The 26,923-nt window shown below is 45.5% G+C and overlaps 1 protein-coding gene across 1 annotated transcript in view; it reads left to right on the top strand.

The window, feature by feature from the left end:
* Positions 1 to 3,492: 3,492 nt before the first annotated feature.
* Positions 3,493 to 26,923, top strand: part of PITPNB (phosphatidylinositol transfer protein beta) — a 41,526-nt gene continuing 18,095 nt past the window's right edge. Inside the window, 8 exon segments of the mRNA XM_081842628.1 lie at positions 3,493 to 3,555; positions 3,557 to 3,582; positions 13,599 to 13,629; positions 15,151 to 15,296; positions 15,707 to 15,798; positions 17,266 to 17,273; positions 18,428 to 18,502; positions 19,402 to 19,485. Of these exon segments, the coding sequence (XP_081698754.1) occupies positions 3,508 to 3,555; positions 3,557 to 3,582; positions 13,599 to 13,629; positions 15,151 to 15,296; positions 15,707 to 15,798; positions 17,266 to 17,273; positions 18,428 to 18,502; positions 19,402 to 19,485 (510 nt within the window). The 5' untranslated portion in view covers positions 3,493 to 3,507.

Below are 26,923 nucleotides of genomic sequence, written 5' to 3'. Positions count from 1 at the left end.
GTGGTATCTACAAATATGGATAAGGCACAGAGACAGGTAGTTACCAAAGATGGTAGACTACCAAAAACTTTCTTTGATATGACTGACAATATGGATTTAGTTGACACTTGGAGAATGAAGAACCCTCTGGGAAGAGAGGGAACGTTCTTCTCTGAAGCCAAAATGACATGGACAAGAATTGACCAAATTTGGGCAACTAGAGGGCTGGCTCCGAAGATCAGAAAAGTGGAAATTTATTCTAAAACTTGCTCCGACCATAATGCTGTGAAGATGGAAATGAAACTAACACCAATTGGTTCCTTTAAATGGAGAATGAACGACACCTTGTTTAGGAATGAAGAAGTGACTAAGAAGGCCCAAAAAACCTTGAGAGATTATTTCGAGATAAATATGAACACCACTGTTGAAAAAAGAGTGATCTGGGACGCAAGCAAAGCGGTCATGAGAGAATTTCTGATACAACAGAATGCAATTAAGAAGAGAACCCTGAATGAAAAAAAAGATAAAATCCTGGAGAAAATAAAGGAAGGAGAGAAGAAACTGAGAGCAAAACCAAAATCACAGGAGATCCTGAAAGAGATAAAGTTACATCAAGTACAATATATGAAAATGATGAATCAGGAAATAGAATGGAAGATCAAACAAATGAGACAAAAGACATTTGAATCGGCAAATAAGTGTGGAAAATTGTTGGCTTGGCAATTAAAAAAAAGACAAAAACTTAACACTATTACGAATTTGGAAGTGGAAGGAAAGAATATACAGAACCCAGTTGAGATCAGAAAGTGCTTCCAGAGGTACTTTAAACAACTATACACACAGGAGAAGCAGAAAGAAATGGACATTGATTGATTTTTGAAAATAAATGGACTACAGAAAATCTCTCAGGAAAATAAGTTAATGTTGAATTACAAAATAACGGATCAGGAAGTGGAAGGGGCCATACAGAACATGCAATTGGGTAAATCTCCAGGACCGGATGGTTTGACTTCAAGATACTACAGATCCTTGAAAGAATGGTTAATACAACCATTGAAGGAAGTCTGTAATGAAATATTGGAAGGGAAAAAGGCACCAGAGTCGTGGAAGGAAGCTTATATTACACTTATACCGAAAACAGTCTGAGAAGACGCAGCTTAAGAATTACCGCCCCATATCTTTGCTTAATGTGGATTATAAAATTTTTGCAGATATTTTGGCTAAAAGATTAAAAAAGGTGTTGGTAGAAGAAATTCATAAAGATCAAGCGGGCTTTCTCCCGGGCAAACATTTGTCTGACAATACGAGGAGCATAATTAATATCTTAGAGAAATTACAAGTGAATATTAATACTAAAGCAGTTCTGATATTTGTGGACGCGGAGAAAGCCTTCAACAATATTTCTTGGAGTTTCATGAAGAAAAACTTACAAGGGATGGGGGTTGGTCAAGGGTTTGGAAATGGTATAGGTGCAATTTATTCAGAACAAAAGGCTAAATTAATTGTGAATAATGTAGTGACGGAAGAATTTAAGATAGAGAAAGGAACACGACAAGGTTCCCCAATCTCTCCATTACTTTTTATATCAGTCCTGGAGGTTCTTTTAAACATGATTAGAAGGGACCAATTGGTTAACAAATTGAAAGCATTTGCTAATGATTTGGTATTGACATTACAGGAGCCAGAGTCTAGTACTAAAAAAGTACTGAAACTAATTCAAGTATTTGATCAGGTAGCGGGTTTTAAGCTGAACAAAATGAAAACTGAGGTGTTAGAGAAAAACCTAACTGTGATTGAGAGAGAGAGGTTTCAGAAGGAGACAGGATTAACACTGGTTAAGAAAATGAAATACCTAGGGGTTAATATGACTGCCAAGAATGTGAACTTATTTAAGGATAACTATAAAAAATGTTGGATGGAAGTGAAAAAGGACTTAGAAATATGGCCCGATCTGAAGCTATCATTGCTAGGTCGAATTGCTGCTATAAAAATGAATGTATTGCCTAGGATGCTGTTTGCAAACATTGCAAATTCTAGACAAAATGTTTCAAGAGGTGGCAGAGAGATATTTCTAAATTTGTCTGGCAGGGCAAGAAACCTCGAATAAAATTTAAGATACTAACTGATGCTAAAGAAAGAGGTGGATTTGCCCTGCCAGACCTTAAACTTTATTATGAATCAGCTGCATTTTGCTGGCTGAGAGAATGGCTGCTTCTTGAAAACACTGACGTGTTGGATCTAGAAGGTTTTAACAACGTATTTGGCTGGCATGCATATTTGTGATATGATAAGGTCAAAGCACATAAAGCGTTTAAAAATCATATTGTCAGAAAAGCACTGTTTAATGTCTGGATAAGATATAAGGACTTGCTCAAAAATAAAACCCCAAGGTGGTTGTCACCAATGGAAGCGAAGGCTCAGAAAAAGCTCAATATGGAAGCCAAATGGTTGAAATATTGGGAAATTCTGGAACAAGAGGGAGACAGATTAAAACTACAGAGTTTTGAAAAACTAAAAAATAGAGTGCAGGATTGGCTCCATTAATATCAAATAATGGAGGCATATAATTTGGACAAAAAAAAATGGCTTCCAGGTGGAAAAATCAAAATTGGAAATAGAGCTGTTAGATCCCAAAAGTAAGAACTTGTCAAGAATGTATAACTTGCTGTTGAAATGGAACACTCAGGATGAAACAGTAAAGTCAGCTATGATTAAATGGGCACAAGATGTTGGACACAACATTATGCTCGCTGACTGGGAACAGTTATGGACCACAGGTATGAAATTTACGGCATGTAATGCCTTGAGAGAGAATACAATGAAAATGATTTACAGGTGGTACATGACACCAGTCAAGCTTGCAAAAATTTACCATTTGCCCGATAATAAATTTTGGAAATGTAAATTGACCGAAGGCACATTCTTTCACCTTTGGCGTGAGTGGCCTATATATTCCCGGTGTGTGTCGCTGGTTTCTGGGGCGAGGCTCAGCGCCCCTTGGCTTGGCAAAGGTCTTTAGGAAGCGTCTCTGAAGGGACTCGCGGCATAGAAGCAAAGAACGGTGGAGCTGGAAGGGACCCAAGGATCTTCTAGGCCAGCCTCCTGCAGTGCAGGACTAGGCAGCCGGCCCAGGAGGCGACCGACAAGCGGCGTGTTCTCAGCCAGAAGCGGCCTCCGCCGACGGGGCCCGGAAGCCGCTGCGTTGGGCGGCCGGATGTCCGCCTCGGCTTGCTGCGAGTCACTTCCGGCCGCGCTCCGCTCCCCGCCCGGCCTCCGGGCGCCGGGTGGCGCTGGTTGGCTAGACCCGGGGCGCCATTGTCATTGGCTGGAGACTACGGCCCGTCCGCTCGCGCGCTCCGCCAATGAGCGAATGCGTCGGGACGCTGTGGGGCGGGCGGACACTCCCGGCCGTCGTGCCTTCCCAAGTCCCGCTCCTATTGGTGGGTCAGCTCGGCAAGGTCACGACGGCGATTGGCTGCTCTCTTCGTTCGGGGCGGGGAGCAGCTCCCGGAAGGTGCGCGGTGCGCTATGGGCAGGAGGCGCCGGTCGCGCCTGCGCGTTGGCCTCCTGTCTGCGGGGGAAGATGGTGCTCATCAAGGAATTGTGAGTGGCCGGAGCGGGGGGGGGGGAGGGAGGGGAGGGGTCCTTCCTCCGGCCTCGCCCCCCCCGCCCGACTCCCCCCGCCGAAGCCCCGAGGCGCCCCGGGAGCCAGGCGGAGGGGCGGAGGGAGGCGGCGGCGGCCGGCCCTGGGGCGCCTCCTGCGCTTCTCGGTGGCTTCTGCGCGGGGTGGGGCGGGGGGGGGGAGCGCCAGTCTTGAAGTCCAGGCCGGGCCGGCTGGTATTTTGCTGGCTGGGCGGGTTTCGTATGGGCTTCTCCGTGAGAGAGAACCTCGGTCGAGCAGAAGGGGAAGATCGCTGGGAAGGCAAGGCGCCTCCACCCCGGGCGAGCCCAGGGGCGGCTTGATGCCAGTTCCCCTAAGAAAAGCAACAGCTTCGATTCCAGACAATGTCAGATGGTATTTAACTAGAAGAAACGCGAACTTTCTGTCCGGAGGCAGGAATATTACTTTCCTATCCATGTGGAGCTTTGCTCACTCATAAGGAACTTGGGGAGGGCGTTTAAGACCCATTTTGAAATGTATGTTGAGTGGGATACATAAAGTTAAGCAGAATTTAAATCCTTCTGAGCCTTCCTGAACACATTATCCTGTAGAGTGAGCTGCTTTGGGTTGTTCCTATTTTATTTCAGGGAATACGGGATCCAGTGAGCATCTTGTGTTATTGACTGGGCAGCACTTGCGTTATAGAATTCCTGTAATGTACCTGAATGTGGTCCATAACTGTTCCCAGTCAGCCATCATAATGTTATGTCCAACATCTTGTGCCCATTTAATCATAGCTGACTTTACTGTTTCATGCTGAGTGTTCCATTTCAACAGCAAGTTATACATTCTTGACAAGTTCTTAGTTTTGGGATCTAACAATTCTGTTTCCAATTTTGATTTTTCCACCTGGAAGCCCAGTTTTTTATCTGTGTTATATACCTCCATTATTTGGTAGTAATGGAGCCAATCTCTCACTCTATTTTTTAATTTTTCGGAACTCTGCAATTTTATTCTGTCTCCATCTTGTTCCAAAATTTCCCAATATTTCGGCCATTTGGCCTCCATATTGAGTTTTTTCTGAGCCTTCGCTTCCATTGGTGACAACCATCTTGGGGTTTTACTTTCTAACACAGTGTTTCCCAACCTTTTTTGGGCAAAGGCACACTTGTTTCATGAAAAAAATCTCGAGGCACACCACCATTAGAAAATGTTTAAAAAATTAACTCTGTGCCTATATTGACTATATATAAAGTAACTCTCTTTAATAGGAATCAAATAAACACAAAGAAAGTATTTTATAATTACTTTATTATGAAATAGTAAGTGCCGTATTTTTCGTCCCATAGGACGCTCCGTCCCATAGGACGCACCTACTTTTTTGAGGGGGGAAATAAAGGAAAATTTTTTTTCCTTTATTTCCCCCCCAAAAAACCAGGTTGGGGAACAGTGGGATGGCGGTGCTGCGCCTCCCCGCTGTCCCCCGAGCTTGTGGGGCTGGCCCATGTCTGCCTGGCGCGAGGGGCGCTCTGCTTCAGGGCGCCCCGCGCGTCCGGCGGCAGGCTACAGTCCGCAGCATGGGGAACCCTCTGTTTCAGGGAGCCCCATGCGCCCCCCGGGTGCGCAAGGCTTGCCAACACGAGCGCGGAGCACGGGGCGTCCTCCGAAGGGCGCCCCGTGCTCCGCGCTGCCAGCTGCCGCCCGCAAGCCTTGCGCTCCCGGGGGGAGATCCCCCGGGTGCGCAAGGCTGGCCAACACCAGCGCGGAGAACGGGGCGTCCTCTGGAGGGCGCCCCGTGCTCCGCGCTGCAGGCTGCTGCCCGCAAGCCTTGCGCTCCCGGGGGGAGATCCCCCGGGTGCGCAAGGCTGGCCGACACCAGCGCGGAGCACGGGGCGTCCTCCGAAGGGCGCCCCGTGCTCCGCGCTGCCAGCTGCTGCCCGCAAGCCTTGCGCTCCCGGGGGGAGATCCCCCGGGTGCGCAAGGCTTGCGGACACCTGCGTGGAGCACGGGGCGTCCTCAGAAGGGCGCCCCATGCTCCGCGCTGCCAGCTGACGCCCGCAAGCCTTGCGCTCTTGGGGGGAGGTCCCCCGGGTGCGCAGGGCTGGCCTACAACAGCGCGGAGCACGGGGCGATGGGATGTGGGAGGGAGCTCGCTCCCCGCCCCGCGTGTGCTCGCCACCGCCGCCCCGCCTCTCGCCGCCCGACTCGCCCGCCTCCCTCCCACGGCACACCAGGCAATGCCTCGCCGGTTGGGAAACACTGTTCTAACAGATCCTTGTATCTCATCCAAACATTAAACAGTGCTTTTCTAACAATATGGTATTTAAACGCTTTGTGTGCTTTGACCTTGTCGTACCACAAATATGCATGCCAACCAAATACATTGTTAAAACCTTCCAGATCCAGCACATCAGTGTTTTCAAGAAGCAGCCATTCTTTCAGCCAGCAAAATGCAGCTGATTCATAATAAAGCTTAAGGTCTGGCAAGGCAAATCCACCTCTTTCTTTAGCATCAGTTAATATCTTAAATTTTATTCGAGGCTTCTTGCCCTGCCAGACAAATTTAGAAATATCTCTCTGCCACCTCTTGAAACATTTTGTCTAGAATTTGCAATGTTTGAAACAAAAACAGCATCCTTGGCAATACATTCATTTTTATCACTGCAATTCGGCCTAACAATGATAACTTCAAATTTGTCCATATTTCTAAATCCTTTTTCACTTCAATCCAACATTTTTCATAGTTATCCTTAAATAGATTCACATTCTTAGCAGTCATGTTTACCCCTAAGTATTTCACTTTCTTAACCAATGTTAATCCTGTCTCCTTCTGAAACTTATCTCTCTCAATCACAGTTAGATTTTTCTCTAAAACCTTAGTTTTCATCTTGTTCAACTTAAAACCTGATACCTGACCAAATTCTTGAATCAACTCCAATACACTTTTAGTACTAGATTCTGGCTCCTGTAAAGTCAATACCAAATCGTCAGCAAAAGCTTTCAGTTTGTACTGTTTGGCTCCGACTTGTATACCTTTAACCAATTGGTCCTTTCTAATCATATTTAAGAGCACCTCCAGGACCGATATAAAAAGCAATGGAGAGATTGGGCAACCTTGTTGTGTCCCTTTCTCAATCTTGAACTCTTCTGTCACTACATTGTTCACAATTAATTTTGCCTTTTGTTCTGAATAAATTGCACCTATACCATTTTCAAAACCTTGACCTACCCCCATCCCCTGTAAGTTCTTCTTCATAAAACTCCAAGAAATATTGTCAAATATCAGAACTGCTTTAGTATTAATATTCACTTGTAATTTTTCTAAAATATTAATTATGCTCCTCGTGTTGTCAGACAAATGTCTGCCCGGGAGAAAGCCCGCTTGGTCTTTATGAATTTCTTCTACAAGCACCTTTTTTAATCTCTTAGCCAAAATATCTGCAAAAATTTTGTAATCCACATTAAGCAGCGATATGGGGCGGTAATTCTTAAGTTGTGTCTTTTCAGTCTCTGTTTTCGGTATAAGTGTGATGTAAGCTTCCTTCCACGACTCTGGTGCCTTTTTCCCTTCCAATATTTCATTACAGACTTCCTTCAATGGTTGTATTAGCCATTCTTTCAAGGATCTGTAGTATCTTGAAGTCAAACCATCCGGTCCTGGAGATTTACCCAGTTGCATGTTCTGTATGGCCCCTTCCACTTCCTGATCCATTATTTTATAATTCAACATTAACTTGTTTTCCTGAGAGATTTTCTGTAGTCCATTTATTTTCAGAAATCGATCAATGTCCATTTCTTTCTGCTTCTCCTGTGTGTATAGTTGTTTAAAGTACCTCTGGAAGCACTTTCTGATCTCAACTGGGTTCTGTATATTCTTTCCTTCCACTTCCAAATTTGTAATAGTGTTAAGTTTTTGTCTTTTTTAAATTGCCAAGCCAACAATTTTCCGCACTTATTTGCCGATTCAAATGTCTTTTGTCTCATTTGTTTGATCTTCCATTCTATTTCCTGATTCATCATTTTTATATATTGTACTTGATATAACTTTATCTCCTTCAGGATCTCCTGTGATTTTGGTTTTGCTCTCAGTTTCTTCTCTCCTTCCTTTATTTTCTCCAGGATTTTTTTTTTCATTTGGGGGTTTTCTTCTTAATTGCATTCTGTTGTATCAGAAATCCTCTCATAACCGTTTTACTTGCATCCCAGATCACTCTTTTTTCCACTGTAGTATTCATATTTATCTCAAAATAGTCTCTCAAGGTTTTTTGGGCCTTCTTAGTCATTTCTTCATTCCTAAACAAAGTATCATTCATCCTCCATCTGAAGGCACCAATTGGCGTCAATTTCATTTCCATCTTCACAGCATTATGATCAGAACAAGTCTTGGGGCAAATTTCCACTTTGCTGGTCTTCGGAACCAGTCCTCTAGTTACCCAAATTTGGTCAATTCTTGTCCATGTCATTTTGGCCTCAGAGAAGAAAGTTCCCCTCTTCCCAGAGGGTTCTTCGTTCTCCAAATATCAGCTAAATCCATATTTTCAGTCATGTCAAAAAAGGTTTTTGGTAGTCTACCATCTTTGGTAACTATCTGTCTCTGAGCCTTCTCCATATTTGTGGACACCACTCCATTCATATCTCCCATCAAGATCATATTGTAACCCATATAGTCCAACAGTCTCATGTAGCTTCTTAAAAAATTCCGATTTTCCTTCATTTGGTGCGTAAATGCCTACTATCAAAAATTTCTCTCCTTGTGATTGGATTTCAATTGCGACAAATCTTCCTTGATCATCTTTAAATATAAATTTCGGTGATAGGCTCTCCTTTGCATAAAGTACTACTCCTCTTTTTTTAACTTTATCCAATGAGATAAATTCATGGCCCAATCTTTTATTACTCAATATCTTCCTGTGTAGCCTTATCACATGTGTTTCTTGTAGACATATCAAGTCCAATTGTTCTTTTTTCAATAAATGAAAGACTCTCCGCCTTTTTTCCGGGGAGTTCAGTCCATTAACATTCCAACTTAATACTTGCAATGCCATGATGTGATTACTCTGATTTTCCTCCAGCTGCACCCAATGCTTGCTCTTCTTCTGTTGGTAGTGCTTCTACAGTCATACCTCAGGTTGAAGTAGCTTTGGGTTGAGCTTTTTCGGGTTGCGCTCCGTAGCGACCCAGAAGTAACAGAATGCGCTACTTCCGGGTTTTGCCGCTTGCACATGCGCAGACACTCAAAATGACGTCATGCACGGAAGCAGCGAATCGCGACCCAAGCAAACGTGGGCTGCATTCGCTTCAGGATGCGAATGGGGCTCCGGAACGGATCGCATTCGTATCCAGATGTACCACTGTATTCTACTTAGTGAATGTGGGGGTTTTGTGTCAGCATCAGTTGTGTGGGTTCTCTTTACTATTCGCTTGTGGTGAGAGAGTTTAGGGGTGGCCCAGGGTGTGGTTGTCTTTGATTGACTGTAGTGAAATCTGTTTTTGTGTGTGAGTGTGGGGTGTGTGTGTGTGGTTTTGGATCAGGTTAGCCAGATTGATTTGTATGCTGTTGGTGGGTTCTTGCTGTTATCTTGTTGTGTATGTGATAAAGGGTAACTATGCTGGGGTGAAGACGTCATCTTCGATTTGTCCCCGTGGCAGTTTCAGTTTGTTGGTTAGTTTTTCTAACAAGACTGTTTTGATACCATTATTCCTGACAGGTCTCTCCAGTGTCAGGGTTTGATGCTTCTGGCTGCTGAGAGTAGGTGGGTTATGAGCTCCTTGTGATGTGAGTGGGCATTGTCTTGGAAGATGTTTAGTAGGGCCAGTTCTGGGGTGACTTGTAATACTTGCTTAGTTATTTTGCATATTTCTTGTATGATTGATGTCCATAAGAGTTGGATTTTAGGACGTTTCCATCACATGTGGAGGTATGTGCCTGTGGAGGTGCATCCTCTGCAGCATTTTGGTGAGGCTCTGGGGCGTATTAGTGTTCGTGGTTTTAGGTACCACCTGTAAGTGAGTTTCAGAGTGAGTTCTTTTCTTTTCACTGATACAGATTTAAAGGGAGGTTTAGACCACATTCTGGTCCATTGGGTGGGGTTAATCTCAAAGCCTATGTCATCCCCCCATTGTTATTTGATTACATTTAGGGGTTTTGTGGGATTTTGGAGTAGTATTTTGTATATTGTGGATACCATCCCTTTGCCATGTTTTCGAAGGTTGTCAGGGGCCTAGTTGCTGCTGACTTTACTACTGGATTGTTTAAGGGGGCATGTAATTGGTGGTGTGTTAGCCAGGCCATTTGGGTGTACCCTAGTTTGTCTTGTATTTCTTGTGTTGATATGGGTTTGTTATTTTTGTAGAAATCTGTTAGGTGGTATAAGCTTTGGTTTGCCAGGTTTTTATCTGGAGGTTTTGTGCTGCATGGTGGAATAGCAAGTGGTGTGCCAGGGGAATTAGTGGGGATGGGGTTGAGGATAGTTTACTTTCCATGCTTTAAGCATGGTCTGTGTGAACCTGTTTAGTGTTGTGGGGATTTCCCTTAGTTTGTTTGGGTATGCTGTGGTGTGGGTATTTTCAGTTGTATTCCTCTCCAGGTGTACCCATTGTTTTGCCTCGTCTTACAGGATGTAAGGGAGTATGTGGTGAACTTGGTTGGCAATGTAATACGCTTCTATGTTTGGGGTTACCCATCTTCTGAGGAGGGGAGGTGCAGGTATTTGGGGCTTATTCTTGTTTTTTTGAGAGAGAAGATAAAGGAGTGTAATTTTCTCTGCCATTTGCAAAGTTGGGCTGGGGGAATCCAGACTGGGAGGGTTTGGAATAGGTATGTTAATTTTGGGAGGGTGATAATTTTGATCATGGCTATTTTGTGTGAGAGAGTGAAGCTGGTGTTGTTCCACCTCTTCAGGGCTTTGTTGTCACCACAAGGGGTTGTAGTTGTGGAGGTATAATTTGTTGAGGTTTCTGGTTATTTGTATCCCTGGGTATCTGAACTTGGTGCGGCAAAGTTTTATGTTGGTGATGCTGGTGAATTCTTTTTGGGTATGGGGGGACGGCGTTGAAGCACATAGCCTCAGACTTTGCAAAATTTACCTGTAGGCCTGACACCTTTGCAAATGTGTTGAGTTCAACACACATCAACATTCTACATGTCTGGATAGGTTTGCCTAAACAAAAATGTTTTAGCAGGTGCTGAAAAAGAGTACAGTGAAGGCACCTGCCTGATATCAGTAGGCAGGGATCCATTTCAATCTAGGTTCAGGTGTGGTATTTAGAGATGAGAAGGCCTGGAAAAAACCTGGAAAAATGAGGGGGAACCAGTCCCCCCCTTTTCCCCAATAGATGGATATAAAGGACAAAGGAGGCTTTCCCCCACCCAATCTGAAATTATACTATGAGGCAGCCTGCTTCACATGGCTGAAAGACTGGTGCATGCTGCAGGACCCAGACCTCCTAGATTTGGAGGGCTTCAATAATCGATGGGGACGGCACGCTTACCTGATATACAGGAAAGCCAAAGTCCATAAGTTCACAAATCATATAATAATTTTGCAGTCTGGGAGAAATATAGAGACCTGTTGGAGCCCAAAGTCCCGTGGTGGACTTCCCCAATAGAAACCTCTGCGGTGAAAAGGAAAAATACCCAGGAAATTTGGCCAACATACAAAACACCAGATAACCAATTAAACTAAAAAGTTTTGAGGAAATAAGAGAGTTCATTGCAGATTGCTTCCAATACTATTAGGTATATGAAAAATTCAAATCTGATAAACAAAAGGGCTTTGCAATAGAAACTTATCGACTCGAATCTGAGCTAGTAAATTCTAAAACAAAAAAACCCTTTCAAAAGTATACCAACTCCCCCTTGACTGGGAAGTCAAGGAGGGGGAGGTTACAATGGCCATGGTTAAGTGGTTACAAGACTTTGGGCGCTCAGTAACTATGTCCCAATGGGAAAACAATTGGAAATTTACAAATTGTTATGCCTTAAGAGAGAATTTCTTTAAAATGCAGCACCGATGATACTTAACACCCTGGAAACTCTCAAAGATGTATAAAGGTGTCCCAAGCAATTGTTGGAGATGTGGAGATAAATCAGGTACTCTCTATCCCATGTGGTGGCTATGTAAGAAAATCCCGGTATTTTGGGAGAGCATCCATTCAGAATTACAAAAAATGCTAAAGATCTCCTTTAACAGAAAACCAGAACCCTATCTTCTGGGAATTACAGATTTGCATATCCTCTCAAAAATGAAGGGTGTCTTTTTATATGCTATGGTTGCAGCAAGAGTTCTTATTGCTGCAAAATGGAAGAGTGATGAAATCCCCTCTATTCATGAATGGACTCAAAAATTGGCAGAATATGCAGAGTTAGATAGTCTATCAGAAAAATAAAGAATAAACCAAAACAGGAATTTGTCTCAAAATGGGAGGTCTTTAAAGTATATTTGAAAAATAATTACAGCAGTTTAAACTCTGTTGCTTTAAGAAAGACATGAGATCTTAGACAAACTTAGGATTAGTTAAATTATGATAAAAGTGTGTATTAGTAACAAGTAATATATAATTGAAGTAAGGAATAGACGGGAGGTCGGGTCAATAGTTCAAAGACCAAATCTTGCTTTATTGTTTTGTAAATAATTTTGTGTTCATTATTTTCATTTGTATTTTTAGTTTTCTTCTTTTTTTTCTCAGTGTGTCAACAAAAAAATAAAAGTTTAAAAAGAAAAAAACGGCTTTGGGAGAAAAACGGGGGGAAACTGGTTTCCTCTCCCATATTTTCCAGTTTCCCCCCAGGCCTTCCCATCTCTAGGTATCCTAAACTGGATCGGTTGAGTGGGCATGGTTTATAGTGTTTCCACTCCTACCTCCAGATATTTAGTATCACATTTTCACAAGCCCACCATTAAAGTGCCACTAAATAGCTGTAGAAAAAATAACCTGGTGCCCAGGCAATCAGATCCAGTGTTGCCTCTGGCGGAGGGGAAGGGAGAAAAACCCAGGAAAGAAGATCGCCCATATCCTTGCAGTTCTCTGAAGGGGTGTCTGCCTTTGGTGCTTCCCCTTATGAGAACCTGGCATTAGTGACAAGCCCAGTCAAAATCCCTGGAAGTCAGAGGGTGGGGGGACTGAAGTGGCAGATTAAGCTGAAAAGGGCTGAAGGGAAAAGGAGCCGGGGAGTCTTTCCCCACAACCCTGCTGCTTATCTCTTTCTCGGACATGTGAGAAAAGCAGCACCCCATAAAATTGCATATTTACTTATAGGTATATATCTGTATATATAATTAACTGTATTGGGACGCAGGTGGCACTGTGGGTTAAACCACAGAGCCTAGGACCTGCCAATCAGAAGGTTGACGGTTCGAATCCCCATGACGGGGTGAACTCCCGTTGCTCGGTCCCTGCTCCTGCCGACCTAGCAGTTCGAAAGCACGTCAAAGTGCAAGTAGATAAATAGGTGCTGCTCCGGCAGGAAGGTAAATGGGGTTTCCATGTGCTACTCTGGTTCGCCAGAAGCGGCTTAGTCATTGCTGGCCACATGACCCAGAAGCTGTCTGCAGACAAACGCCGGCTCCCTCGGCCAGTAAAGCGAGATGAGCGCCGCAACCCCAGAGTCCGCGACTGGACCTAACAGTCATGGGTCCCTTTACCTTTAATTAACAATATTAATAGTATATATTAAATATATTGAACACTTTAATTTACAGTATGAAAATTTAATTCAGTATATGGCCCACAGGTTCTGTGTCAAAGTCCTCTCGCAGCCCACTTGGTATGAAAAGTTGGATAGCCCTTTTCTAGAACAAAAAACACTGCAAAGCTTATTAGCCAATTCTTGTTTGTTTTCAGGGCAGGATTTGAGCTTTCTTGTAGTTGAGTGAAACTGTCCCACCCCTTGCACCAAGAAACTGTTTTATCTGAAAACATAAATCCTTAGCCAGCCTTGTACTGTTGTGGACTCTTCCTCTTGCCAGCCCTTTCAAAGTTGCCTTAAATGCATGGCCTCTTCTCTTTTGTCTTTCAGCCGTGTGGTCCTGCCCTGCTCTGTCCAAGAGGTACGTGTGTCCCTGCCCCGTTCCCCTGGTGATCAAATTTTTATTTGGATTGAATCAAGTTAGAAGCTGCCTGCTGCTTTTCCTGGCAATGGTTGCCCCATCCTTCCGAAAATGGATCGGCTGTCACCGCCCAGAGAAGTGTCACCAATCCTTTGCTGCTCACAAGGGCCTGGCAGCTGCTTCCTTGTTATTTGGGATTATGTGACTCTGGTTACTGGTGAAGATATGAGTTTCCAGCCAGCTCTCGACTCCCCTTCAGCCCAGGAAAATGAGGGTGTGAAAAGGGGCTGGGGTTCTTCCTGGCCCTGTGCTTGGATGGGCAAGGCAGTTCGGCAGGCAAACATTTATCTGCCTTTGAAGATGGTTCAGCTGCCTGGATGTTTGTGTTCAGAGGACATGAAACTGGTTCTGTGTCAGATACTTTGGCTACCTGCTTTCTTCTGTGATAAATTGACCATTAAAGCTGCAAGCCAGGTGTGCCAGTCCTGCAGCCTGTGGGCCAGATTTAGCCAACCATATCATAGGAAGTGGCTGGCAAATGCCAGCTTTATACTCAGAGTAGAAATAGTCTGTCTGCTTGTTAATAGTGAAATGCAGTATTGCTAGCCACCTCATCTCTTAAGTGGGTGTGTGGAGAAAGGCTTCTTTTTAATTTGTACAGAATGATTTACAAAACAAAAGGCAGCGTTTCCAGACATACCCAAGTGCTGGATTGGGGTGGGCTAGAAATGCTCGGTAGGGTTGGGAGTGGGTGCTTTGCTCCTGCATGACTGGTGAGTTTATATATTTGTGTGTGTATATGCATTTATATTGGCTGTGTCTGCCTCTGGGGTGTGGCCCTTTAAAAAATGACTGGCTGTCAGTGCCACCCTTAGGCCCCCATTCCTCCCTGAATGCCTTGGGGCCAGAGTGCTTAAGGCTCACCTGCCCAGGTGCCAAGCACCATCACAGAGGCTCTGCTACTAGGTCGGTTACCATTGGTGGATACAAAAGACAGAGTATTTTTCAGTGGAGGCTACAGATCTGTGCATGTCCCTCCCTCCCAGGAGGAGGTCTGTCTCTGACTTCTTCCCTGACTGCTTCTAAGTGGGCTTTAAACATGATATTTTAACCTGCCTTTAGCTGAAGCTTTAAACTAACATGTTCATTGATCTTTATTGGGAATTGTTTTGCTTTTTAAAAAATTAGACATGTTGTAAAATGTTCTTAAGAACGAGTGTAAGCCGTCTTGGGAAACAGTTTTCTCTTGAGCCTTAGCAGAGATCTCTTGGTGAATGGTAGTCCTGTATGTGGGGTGCCAGGAGAACCTCTGGCTGTATTGGAGCATGGGGTTTTATTGGCCAAAGAACAGAGCATTGTGGGGACAACAGCAAGGGGAACTCTTGTGGGGTTTCCCTTATGCTGGGCTTTCCCAGCCGTTCCATAAATATCACAGTTATGTGTGGTGCGCTGCTGAAAGCTATGAGGCACTTTACAAAAAAAGAATCTTAACATTCCTTTCTCCTCCCCCCCCCCCCTTAGTATCAAGTTGGACAACTTTATTCTGTGGCTGAAGCCAGTAAAAATGAAACTGGTGGTGGTGAAGGGATCCAAGTCTTAACCAACGAGCCTTATGAGAAGGATGGCGAAAAAGGACAGTATACGCACAAGATTTACCACCTGAAGAGGTAAGAGAAGGGGCTGCTTGCAGAGAGGTGTGCCTGAAAGAGTGGGGTGACTCAGCCTTAATCCCTGATAGGCAGCCTAGGGGCTACAGGAGCTTCCCTTTCTGAGTGCCCCCCTCAGCTTCCACTCTTGAGGGCACGACAGATATCAGCAGCTGGGGTGGGCTGGAGAGACATCCTCCTTCGGACTTGATGACCTTTCCTTGTCCACCATACCTCCCTCCCTCTGACCTTGTTGGCAATGCGACACTCTTGGAAAGAGGCAGAGCTGAGCCCCTGACTTTAGTACAACTGTATTTGCCATTGCTGAGGCTGTGCATGCCATAGAATGTGTTTGTGTAAGGGAGCAGGTGCCTGGACCATACTTCACTTGGCAAGGCTCACATCTGACATCCCACTTTGGTTTGTTGCAGCAAAGTTCCTGGGTTTGTGCGGATGTTTGCTCCAGAAGGTTCGTTGGTATTCCATGAAAAGGCCTGGAATGCCTATCCTTACTGCAGGACGAGTGAGTCTCCTTTTCCCATTCTTTGGCTATGTGGTTTCAAAGGTATTCAAGCAAAACACCACTGTGGGGCCGGGCCAGGCAGGAAAATAATCTGCCACTTCAGTCCCCCACCTCCACCCTCTGACTTCCAGGGATTTTGACTGGGCTTGTCACTAATGCCAGGTCCTCATAAGGGGAAGCACCAAAGGCCTGAACCCTTCATAGAACTGCAAGGATATGGGCGATCTCAAACTCTTCAGAGTTGTCTGCAACTGGGATTGCTTTCATTGGAGTTGTGGCTCAGTTCTGACCTGTCTGAAGTTATAAAGAGCTGCTTTCTCAGGTGGGGGGCGGGTTGCTTGTGACCGTGGCTCATGCAGTGTGTGCCTTAGCCTGGACCTTATGCTGCAGGAGCCACATGTGTCTGTGAGAGATCGCACCAAGCACCAATCAAACAAGGGGTTCTTAAGCTGTGATGTCCAGAGGGGCTTTTTTGCAGTTTGCAGTGCTTTGTTTTATTTGTTTTTAGCTCATATCTTTTCATGATGCCTGCTTTGATGCTGTTTGTATTTTAGTATTTCACAAGTAACCTTGAATACGGTTTTTTAGAGTGGCCAACCTGCCTTTTCACAATGCAGCCACCAGAATTGAACACAGTATTCCAAGTTCATCATACATTTGGATAACAGCATTATGATGTTGTGGTGGTTGTTTTTTAAGTTAAATCACTCTCATTTATTAAGTTAAAAAGCACCAACATTTCATTGAGGCCTAAGCTCTTCCTCCATCACAAACTCAAATCTGGCTGCAATTTTTGAAAAGGATCTTGACTTCTAAAAAAGGATTCAGCATTTAGGGAATTCCAAGTGCCCCTGTCACTGTGGCGCCGGAGAACATGCCCAGGGATAGGGGGCTGCCAGCCATCAAGGGATAGCGGCTGTGGGGCACAGCCAGGAGACCAGGCTGTGGAGGAAGTGATATTTGTTGGCTGTCTCATAGAGCTCTTTTAAGTAGACATCCTGGTCACTCTGAGGGAAACCATGAGCCCTGTAGGTGGCTGCCCTGACTGCCGCAGTCCCACTCAGTGCTCCAAGCCATCGGAAAAAAAACCCAGCGCCTGCAACCATTCTTATCCCCAAGTGAAAATGTATCCACAGCATTATGATGTTGACTTTATTTTAGATCTCTATCACATCAAGTTTTATTTATTTAGGTTGTATACTGCCCTATACCCGTAGAGCGCAGGGTGGTTCACAACATAAAATTGCAATACAAAAAAAAAAACCATAATAAAAACAAAGACAACCTAATAACCCCCCTAGTACTTTCTAGCCTTCAGGTACAGAAGCTGTTCTTAGGCAAAAGTTACTTATATTTGTTATGAGACCAGCAATTTCACCCTTGAGTTCTGTAAATAAGAATGTTGAGATACATTCATACCTATTTGTCTCCCTTTTCTTTTTCTTTCCATGTCTTGGTGGGCTTCAGTTGTAACGGTAAGTACTATGTTTCTCTTGGCTTGTGAATAGGCTGAACTGTTGGCACCTTTGAAGCTTTTTAGCTCTTCTCGGTTGAATGTAGGCACCTGGGTCCTCAGTGTGAGGTCCCTCTAAGAGGGGTTCAATCTTTCAGGTGCAGTCCTGCTTCTATGATAGTACTCAACAGTAAAGTACCACCCCTCCCCATGACAGCCATTTTATGCTGGTGCCCACAATGCTTTTATCAAGGTATGAGTACAGACACCTCATTTTTTTTTAAAAAAAACCAGCACTCTTACCTTTCTCTGAAAATGGTTTCCCTCCTTCACAGCCTTCAATCAGCAACACATGCCACATTCAGCTCTGTGAGAGCTAAACTGGGGGTGGTGGGTCAGACAAAAGTTTTAGTCTGTGGTGTGTTTAACATTTCCCCACTTGCCATCACAATACAGCTAAAATAATAAAGTGGGGTGACGTTCTGGAGCTTGCCTGTTTGGGCATTGCTGCGGTGTCCCCTCCCCAACACGGATGTGATAGCTGTGGCCAGGATCCTACAAGGATGGGCTGGAGGGGAGTCTTGTCTAGTTCATGTGGGTTGCTTAGTGGAGGGTAAGTCTGTAAGGCAGGGTGCAGAGACTGCTGCTCGGGGTGGGGGGTGGGGAGTCATTCATGATGGAGTTCCATGTTTATTTTATGTAGGTATTGCCCAATAGTTAGGCAGCTTACAGTAACAATAATATAAAATGATAAACAATAAAATAAAAAGCAGGGAATTTAATTAGGCCAACCTCAAAACAAAGCACTCCATTGGTGGTCTGCCTACAAATGTTTGCCTGCCCTGTTACGCAGGAGGGTTAGGGAGGGTGGAGAAAGGTGCTTTGCCCTACCTGCTCTGGGCAGTGCTCTCCTATGAATCTGCTGTTGTGGGGTATAGGGAGGGGACATTTGCAGGAAAGAATCTGGTTGGTTGGAAGCTTCAAGCATTCTCCTGCTTCCTGACAGTTCTCTTCCTCCACCACACATGTACTTGCCTTTGAGTTGGGGGTGGGAATCAGGTTTGCCTCCCCCCATCCCTGATTGCCTCTCTAAAGACCAGATGGATATATTGCAAAAGACTGGAAGAGGATTTACAAATGAACCACATTAGTTACTGCCTTATTTATCTTTGATAGAATGAATATATGAAAGACGACTTCTTCATCAAAATTGAGACTTGGCATAAATCAGATTTGGGAACATCTAACAATGTAAGTTGGAGAGCCACATTTTGCCACCACCTTGTTTGGGCAAGGCCTTTACTGCTGCTGCTTCTTTGACAGACAGCAGACTCCAGAACTTGACAGCCACTAAGCAACGCTAGGGGTGGGGGGCACGGGGGTTCATACCAAAGCAAATGTTTCTCCCCTACCCTGAGTGCTCAGACTGTACTTCAGCCTCTGGCTCCATCCAACTCTGGTACAGTGGTACCTCGGGTTAAATTCTTAATTCGTTCCAGAGGTCCGTACTTAACCTGAAACTGTTCTTAACCTGAAGCACCACTTTAGCTAATGGGGCCTCCTGCTGCTGCCGCGCCACCGGAGCACGATTTCTGTTCTCATCCTGAAGCAAATTTCTTAACCTGAACCACTATTTCTGGGTTAGCGGAGTCTGTAACCTGAAGCGTATGTAACCTGAGGCCCCACTGTATTTTAAACATGTATGTATACTGACGTTTAGCAATTAGTTCAAGGTAGTTAAGAAATTTCTAAAACAAGCACATCAACAATAAATACATGCAAAAAACCCAGCAGATAAATGCTCATTCAGTTTAAAATACTAAAGTTAATTTTTAAAATGTTTTTAAATGCTCCGGTGAAAGAAAGTTACATTAAATGTGAAACTAATGCCATTTAAAATGAGACATGCATGTTCCTCTCAAAATGGTCTCACGCCCTCCTTTTGCCTTGTTGTGTTTGCAGCCAGTGGTCCATATAGGGTGGGTGAGCTGCAGCCTGACAGTGGCCCCAATCAGAGGGAAATGGATTCACATTGACTCTACCCTCAAGGCCACATTGTAGGATCTCTTCCTGCTTTGAGCCAGGAGGGCATTATTGGGGAAACTCTTAGTTGCTGCCCAGGTTGACCCCATTTCCTCTCCTCCCTGCAGGTGCACGACTTAGATCCAAATACGTGGAAGAACGTGGAAGTTGTCCACATTGACATTGCTGACAGGAGCCAAGTCGAGCCTGGAGTAAGTGGTCACATGCAGCTGCGGATCACACAACTCAGGGTGCTGCAGACACTTCTGGTGGGGTTAATTACATGGGCCTGTGGAAGGCTTTTTTTCCTGGATCAGTGCCGTCATTGAAACTTTTTGCTATTTTTGTGCTAGTCCACCTGCCCTACTTGGCTTGGCATCTGCTGTATCTGAAGGGCAGAAGCACCTCTAGCCTTGTTTCTGCCCCTTCCTCCCCCAGGCCTCACAGAGACCAGCAGTGGGTGGGGGTGGAGATTCTCCAGCATTTTCCCTCCACGTCCTTGCACTGTGTTGAAGGGGCGGGGGGGGGGAATGCATTCAGGTGCCTTCTTAGCTTGCAAATGTGCCTCTTCCCTCCCCCCCCATGCCCATTGTAATATGGGCTGAGGGAAGGGGAAGGAGTGCTCCTTTCTGAGTGCCAAGGGCAATGTCACCACAGCAGACGAAGAAGAGAGGCCATTAAAGGCGAGGTAAATGGAGGCAGAAGCAGCCAGGTTTTTGGGGGGGGGGCTGCTGGGACACCCACAGCACCAAAGGTAGGAACACCTCTGCAGAACAGATTTTTTAAAAAAATTAATTGTTGAAATGTTGGGAGTGCACAAGAGCTCTTCGGCGAGGGGATCCAGGATGCAGGTTAGCTGCTTCAGCTGTAGAGTGAGTGAATGATCCATGTGCAGAACAACGTAGTACAGTTGTACCTTAGTTTTTGAACAGCTTAGTTCACAAACCACTTGGAATTCAAACACCGCAAACCTGGAAGTAGATGTTCCGGTTTGCAAACTTTGCCTTGGAAGCCAAACGTCCGGCGCGGCTTCTAATTGGCTGCAGGACGTTCCTGCACCCAATCGGAAGCCGCACTTTGGTTTCCGAACATTTCGGAAGTCAAACGGACTTCAGGAATGCATTCTTTTTGAAAACCAAGGTTCGACTGTACTGTAATCCTGAACAGCTCTCCCCACTCTCCTCCTCGCTCTGTGTTGCATTTAACACAGTTAACTCCTTTCTGAACACTCCAAATGAATTATAGGAACCGCTCGCAAAAGTGAGGAATGATGACAGCCCCCATTTTCCCTCTGCAATTTGTCCCTACTTGGTAGTTGGAGGACTCGTGCATCCCAGTTGTGCTGTCCTAGCTCTACTTCAAGGTCTGGAATCGTTTGATCTTGGAAGGGCTTGCAGTTCCTGCACAGAATTGGGCCATCACACCCCACTGCTCAGACCTCCCTTTGCTGGGCTTCTCTCTCCTCTTTTCATCAGGCTTAACCTTTGAAGCGACTTTTTTGTTCTTTTTGTTTCAGCACGGTCCGTGGAATGTTTTGCAACACTTGTCATATTTTGCCTTTCAAGTTCCTATGTTGGTTTGGAAAGGGGATCTCTCAGCAGTAAAGGCCCTTCCTGTTGCTTCCCCCCATCCCCGGCCCCGGAGTGTTTTTGTAGTAGAAAGAGCTCTTTGCTATCCTCTCGGAATCAGGCCGCAGCCTGGCTATTCTTGGTGCTGCAGACTTGGCTGGAAAGTGAGCAGATAACCCTGTGAGGGGAGCACAGGGATTTTTTTTGCTCTCCAGCTGCTCATGTGCTGCTCATGTTATGCTTAGCATTCGGCCTTCGACTTGAGTGAACCTTGGCCAAACCATCTTTGCAAGGCGGTGCCTTTTGTTCCAAGGCTCTAATCAATGAGCAGCTGGCCCCAAGCTCTGTGTGCTCTTGAAGGTCCTAATGAAACTCAGATGCCAGCTCTTTGCCTCTCCAAATGTATACAAATGGTTCATTTGACATCTGCTGCTTTCTTAAGGTATAAATGGAAAGCTGGCCCCTTCTAATCATCTCCAGAGGTTTGTCTAAGCAGTTTTACGTGATTTGTTTACAAAAGTCACTTCCCAAGAGAGGAGGAATCTTTTAAAGTGTAAGCAGAAGGAGACACACAATTAACTACAGAAAGGCCTCTGCTTTTGGAAGTGATTTGGAAGAAAATGAGCAGAGTGAAAACCCAGAAATTGAAATCAGCTTCTTGCCTTTCCTCTGTGCCCAGGGGCTGGGGGTTCTCTTGCTTGCCCCCTCTGCTGTCCAGGCCCAGGCCAGCTTCCCGGCACCATCTCCTTGGCTTTCCGTCTGGCAAGGGACCTGGGCCACAAGTTCAGGCCCATCCATGATGGTTCAGTCACTTGCATCACCTCCCTGTCAGTTGTCTTGGCTTCCCTCGCCATCCTAGGGCTGCCATCCTGATTGGATGGAGGAGGACCTCCGAGGAAGCTCTGCCCTCAGGGCACTGTCATCTTAGCTAGCCTTTTTATCTGGACCACCCCTTTGGGTCTTCATTCAGCAAGCCAGCCTCATTGCGTCTTGCATGTGAACCATGAGCTACTGCTGCAGCTTCCAGGGTGTGGGGGTTGAAATGCACAACGTGGAGAGCGTCTTCCAACAGTTTCCTTCCCTTGGCAACAGGCTTCTGGAGAGGAAGAAGGAGCAGCAGCAGCAGCACCCCCAGACACCAGAGCACGAACCACTGCCTGCCTTTCTTGAACTCCTTCCTGGGCAGTTAGCTAAAGGGCTAGCAAGGATCACCTTGATCCCTGCAGGGCTCCTTCTTTGGTGGTCTCTACAGCTCCTTGGAACCCCCTTGGCAGGACGGTCAAGAGCCTTGGCTGTTGTTCCACCTCCACATGCTACCCCTGCTGTTTTCCCCACGCAGACACACACTGTGACAGGATCCTCCATCTGCCTCCCTCCACGCTGACTTGCATATTGAGTGAATCTTTTGAATGTGCTTCCTCTTGTTTTAACATTCCTGCTAATTTAGTTTTAATACATGAAATTAGGTTAAGAGAAGTGAGGAGCTGCAATCTTGCTGGAGGCGCCTATTGTGGTTTGACATGAAGCCACGGCTGACTCTGGTTCCAGCACTTTTTAATGCTGTTCTTGAAAGGGCTCATTAGCATATATATATATATATATATATATATATATACACATAATGCAGCAGTTGTTGTGGAAAGTGCTTCTGAGTGAATTGACAGTCTCTCTAACAATATGGAGAGCAGGATTTTTCACATTAAATGAAAACATATTGGAGAGAACAAGCCATTCCCATAACCTTGAAATATCACTGGGGCTCACCAGAGTTGCTCAGTATGCTTTTGGTTGTAAAAATGTTTTGCCAGCAGTTGGGAATCACCATCCTAGAGAAAAGGTGAATCCAACTGTGACAGCCTTCCAAAGGATCTGTAAAACTGCAGCAAGTCAAGCCCACTCCCCTTTCTAGGGAGCAGAAGCAAAGGGCAGCCGATTGACTCACGTTCCTGCCTGTCACGCCACAAAGGGGATAGTGTCCCCATTCTGCCCACCTGCCTACAGACCCACACCCCACAAAGCTGCCTGTGGGTGGGGTTTCCCCTTTCTTCCTTGCTCCCCTTCTCCTTGTGCCCTCAATCTTTCCCAACATGGTGTGTGTTTCTTGTGGCTGATTAGCTGCTCTCCCTGTGCAAAGGTCAGAGGGGGCAGGGTTTCTGTTGAGGCAGGTGATCAGCTGTGGGAGGAGCTTATCAGAGCTTGCAGGGCAGCAGCTGAAGAAGGAGGAAAAAGGGTTTTCTTGTGTGTGTGTTTCTTGTGGCTGATTAGCTGCTCTCCCTGTGCAAAGGTCAGAGGGGGCAGGGTTTCTGTTGAGGTAGGTGATTAGCTGTGGGAGGAGCTTATCAGAGCTTGCAGGGCAGCAGCTGAAGAAGGAGGAAAAAGGGTTTTCTTGTGTGTGTGTTTCTTGTGGCTGATTAGCTGCTCTCCCTGTGCAAAGGTCCCTTGCAGGGCAGTTTGATCCATCTTTTAGATTTAGGGGAGCTAGTCTCAAACGTTTGTTGGGGGAGACCTAGGGTTTTGGGGGGGGAGTTATTTGTCCTGTCTTCACACTTTTTAAGATGGAGGACCGCTGTAGCCACCCCCAACGACACGTTCTCAAGATGGAGGGTGAGGGAACAGCTGCAGTCGCCTGCGGTTCCTGCGCAATGTTTGCCATGTTGCCAAAGGTTGCAGGCAGCTTTACCTGCAGCAATTGCATGTTGATTGCCCTCTTAGAAGACAAAGTCCAGCAACTGGAGGAACGTGTAGCTACCCTCCAAAGAATTAGAGAGCTGGAGCTCTTCTTGGAAGCAACAGAGCACACCGTCTCCACCAAGGAGGAGACAGGGGACTCCCCTGAGAAGGAGGCTAGTTTACCAACACAGGAGCCAGATATATGGAGAAACGTGACTCAAAGAAGTAGGAGGCCCAGGGTTCGCTCTGATTGTTTAGAAATACACAATCGCTTTGAGGTCCTCTCCCCTAGCATGGAAGACGAAGAGCAGACTCCATTTGAGGATCTCTCCCTCATTACTGTTGATCAGGTATATGAAGACGAGCAACAAAGTCAGTCCTCAGGGAATGTGCAGGCGACCTTGGAACAGACAGCTCACGGAAGAGCCCCGACCAGACCTAAGAGGAGGCGTGTAGTGGTGATAGGGGATTCCCTACTGAGGGGAACAGAAGCAGTGATCTGTGGGCCTGACAAGATGTCTCGGGAAGTGTGCTGTCTCCCCGGGGCTAAGATCCAAGATGTAACTGAACGACTGCAAGGAATCATAAAACCCACTGACAAATACCCCTTCCTCTTGGTTCATGTGGGAACCAATGACACTGCAAGCAATAGCCTTCAGAAGATCAAAAGAGACTACGAGGCTCTGGGCAGGAAATTGAAGCAATTAAATGCACAAATTGTCATCTCATCTGTCCTCCCAGTTGAACGACGTGGCCCAGGGAGAGAGGGAAAAATAGTGGAAGTGAACTGCTGGCTTTGCAAATGGTGTAAACAGGAACGGTTTGGATTCTTAGATCACGGACTGCAGTTTCTTGAAGATGGACTTCTGGCATGCGATGGGCTGCACCTCATAACGGTTGGGAGGAATGTTTTTGCCAAAAATCTCAGAAACCTCATCAGGAGGGCTTTAAACTGACTAATGTGGGGGAGGGAGACAGTGCTCCTGAAGGTAGGAGTCTATCAATTGATGAAGATGATCATCCAAATGTCATAGACCAAATGGAGCAAACAGCACACAGACCTAGTGGAGGGAGGAAAAAATCCTTAAATAAGAGACACGGGGGAATGATTAATGGACTTCAATGTCTGTACACTAATGCGCAAAGCATGGGAAATAAACAAGATGAGCTTGAGCTCTTGGTACAGCAAACTAAATAAGACATAATAGGCATCACTGAAACCTGGTGGGATAAGTCCCACAATTGGAATGTAATAATGGAGGGATACAATCTATTTCAGAGAAACAGACCAGACAAGAAAGGAGGAGTGGTGTTATATGTCAGGGATGTGTATACCTGTGAAGAGATCCAAGATTTAGAACCTCAAAGCCAAAGTGAGAGCATTTGGGTCAAAATTAAGGGAGAGAAGAATAACAGGGACCTCATTGTGGGAGACGGAAACATGGAAGGTGCCTAAAGAAGCCAGGGTGGCTATCTAAAGAACTTTAACTGAGTTAAGATTAAAAAAGGATGTGTACAAAAAATGGAAAGGGGGGAAACCACCAAAGAGGAATTCAAACAAATAGCCAGCACGTGTAGACACAAAGTCAGAAAAGCTAAAGCACAGAATTAACTCAGGCTTGCTAGAGAGGTTAAAAGCAACAAAAAAGGCTTTTATGGGCATGTTCGTAGCAAAAGGAGGAACAAAGAAACAGTGGGGTCACTCAGAGGAGAAGATGGTGAAATGCAAACAGGGGACACAGAAAGGGCTGAACTCCTCAATGCCTTCTTTGCCTCAGTCTTCTCCGATAAAGAAAACAATGCCCGACCTGAAGAATTTGGAGCAAATGATTCAGCAGAGGAAACACAGCCCAGAATAACTAAGGAGATAGTACAAGAATACTTGGCTAGTTTAGATGTATTCAAGTCTCCAGGGCCAGATGAACTGCATCTAAGAGTATTAAAAGAACTGGCAGATCTCAGATCCACTGGCAGTCATCTTTGAGAATTCCTGGAGAACAGGCGAAGTCCCGGCAGACTGGAGGAGGGCAAATGTTGTCCCTATTTTCAAAAAGGGGAAAAGAGAGGACCCAAATAATTACCGCCCAGTCAGTCTGACATCAATACCAGGGAAGATTCTGGAGCAGATCATTAAGCAAACAGTCTGTGAGCACCTAGAAAGGAATGCTGTGATCACCAATAGTCAGCATGGATTTCTGAAAAATAAGTCATGTCAGACTAACTTGATCTTGTTTTTTGACAGAATTACAAGCCTGGTAGATTAAGGGAACACAGTGGATGTAGCCTACCTTGATTTCAGCAAGGCATTTGACAAGGTGCCCCATGATATTCTTGTAAAGAAGCTGGTAAAATGCGGTCTTGACTATGCTACCACTCAGTGGATTTGTAACTGGCTGACTGACCGAACCCAAAGGGTGCTCATCAATGGTTCCTCTTCGTTTTGGAGAAGAGTGACTAGTGGGGTGCCACAGGGTTCTGTCTTGGGCCCGTTCTTATTCAACATCTTTATCAACGACTTGGATGATGGACTCAAGGGCATCCTGATCAAATTTGCAGATGACACCAAACTGGGAGGGGTGGCTAACACCCCAGAGGACAAGATCACACTTCAAAACGACCTGGACAGATTAGAGAACTGGGCCAAAACAAACAAGATGAATTTTAACAGGGAGAAATGTAAAGTATTGCACTTGGGCCAAAAAAATGAGAGGCACAAATACAAGATGGGTGACACCTGGCTTGAGAGCAGTACATGTGAAAAGGATCTAGGAGTCTTGGTTGACCACAAACTTGACATGAGCCAACAGTGTGACGTGGCAGCTAAAAAAGCCAATGCAAGTCTGGGCTGCATCAATAGGAGTATAGCATCTAGATCAAGGGAAGTAATAGTTCCACTGTATTCTGCTCTGGTCAGACCTCACCTGGAGTACTGTGTCCAGTTCTGGGCACCACAGTTCAAGAAGGACACTGACAAACTGGAACGTGTCCAGAGGAGGGCAACCAAAATGGTCAAAGGCCTGGAAACGATGCCTTATGAGGAACGGCTAAGGGAGCTGGGCATGTTTACCCTGGAGAAGAGGAGGTTAAGGGGTGATATGATAGCCATGTTCAAATATATAAAAGGATGTCACATAGAGGAGGGAGAAAGGTTGTTTTCTGCTGCTCCAGAGAAGCGGACACGGAGCAATGGTTCCAAACTACAAGAAAGAAGATTCCACCTAAACATTAGGAAGAACTTCCTGAGAGTAAGAGCTGTTCGACAGTGGAATTTGCTGCCAAGGAGTGTGGTGGAGTCTCCTTCTTTGGAGGTCTTTAAGCAGAGGCTTGACAACCATATGTCAGGAGTGCTCTGATGGTGTTTCCTGCTTGGCAGGGGGTTGGACTCAATGGCCCTTGTGGTCTCTTCCAACTC

Source organism: Podarcis erhardii, assembly GCF_964252035.2.
Source record: "Podarcis erhardii genome assembly, chromosome: 15".
Classification (NCBI taxonomy): Eukaryota; Metazoa; Chordata; class Lepidosauria; order Squamata; family Lacertidae; genus Podarcis; species Podarcis erhardii.
Note: the sequence above shows the minus strand (reverse complement) of the source record. Positions and strands in the feature narration are given on the sequence as shown.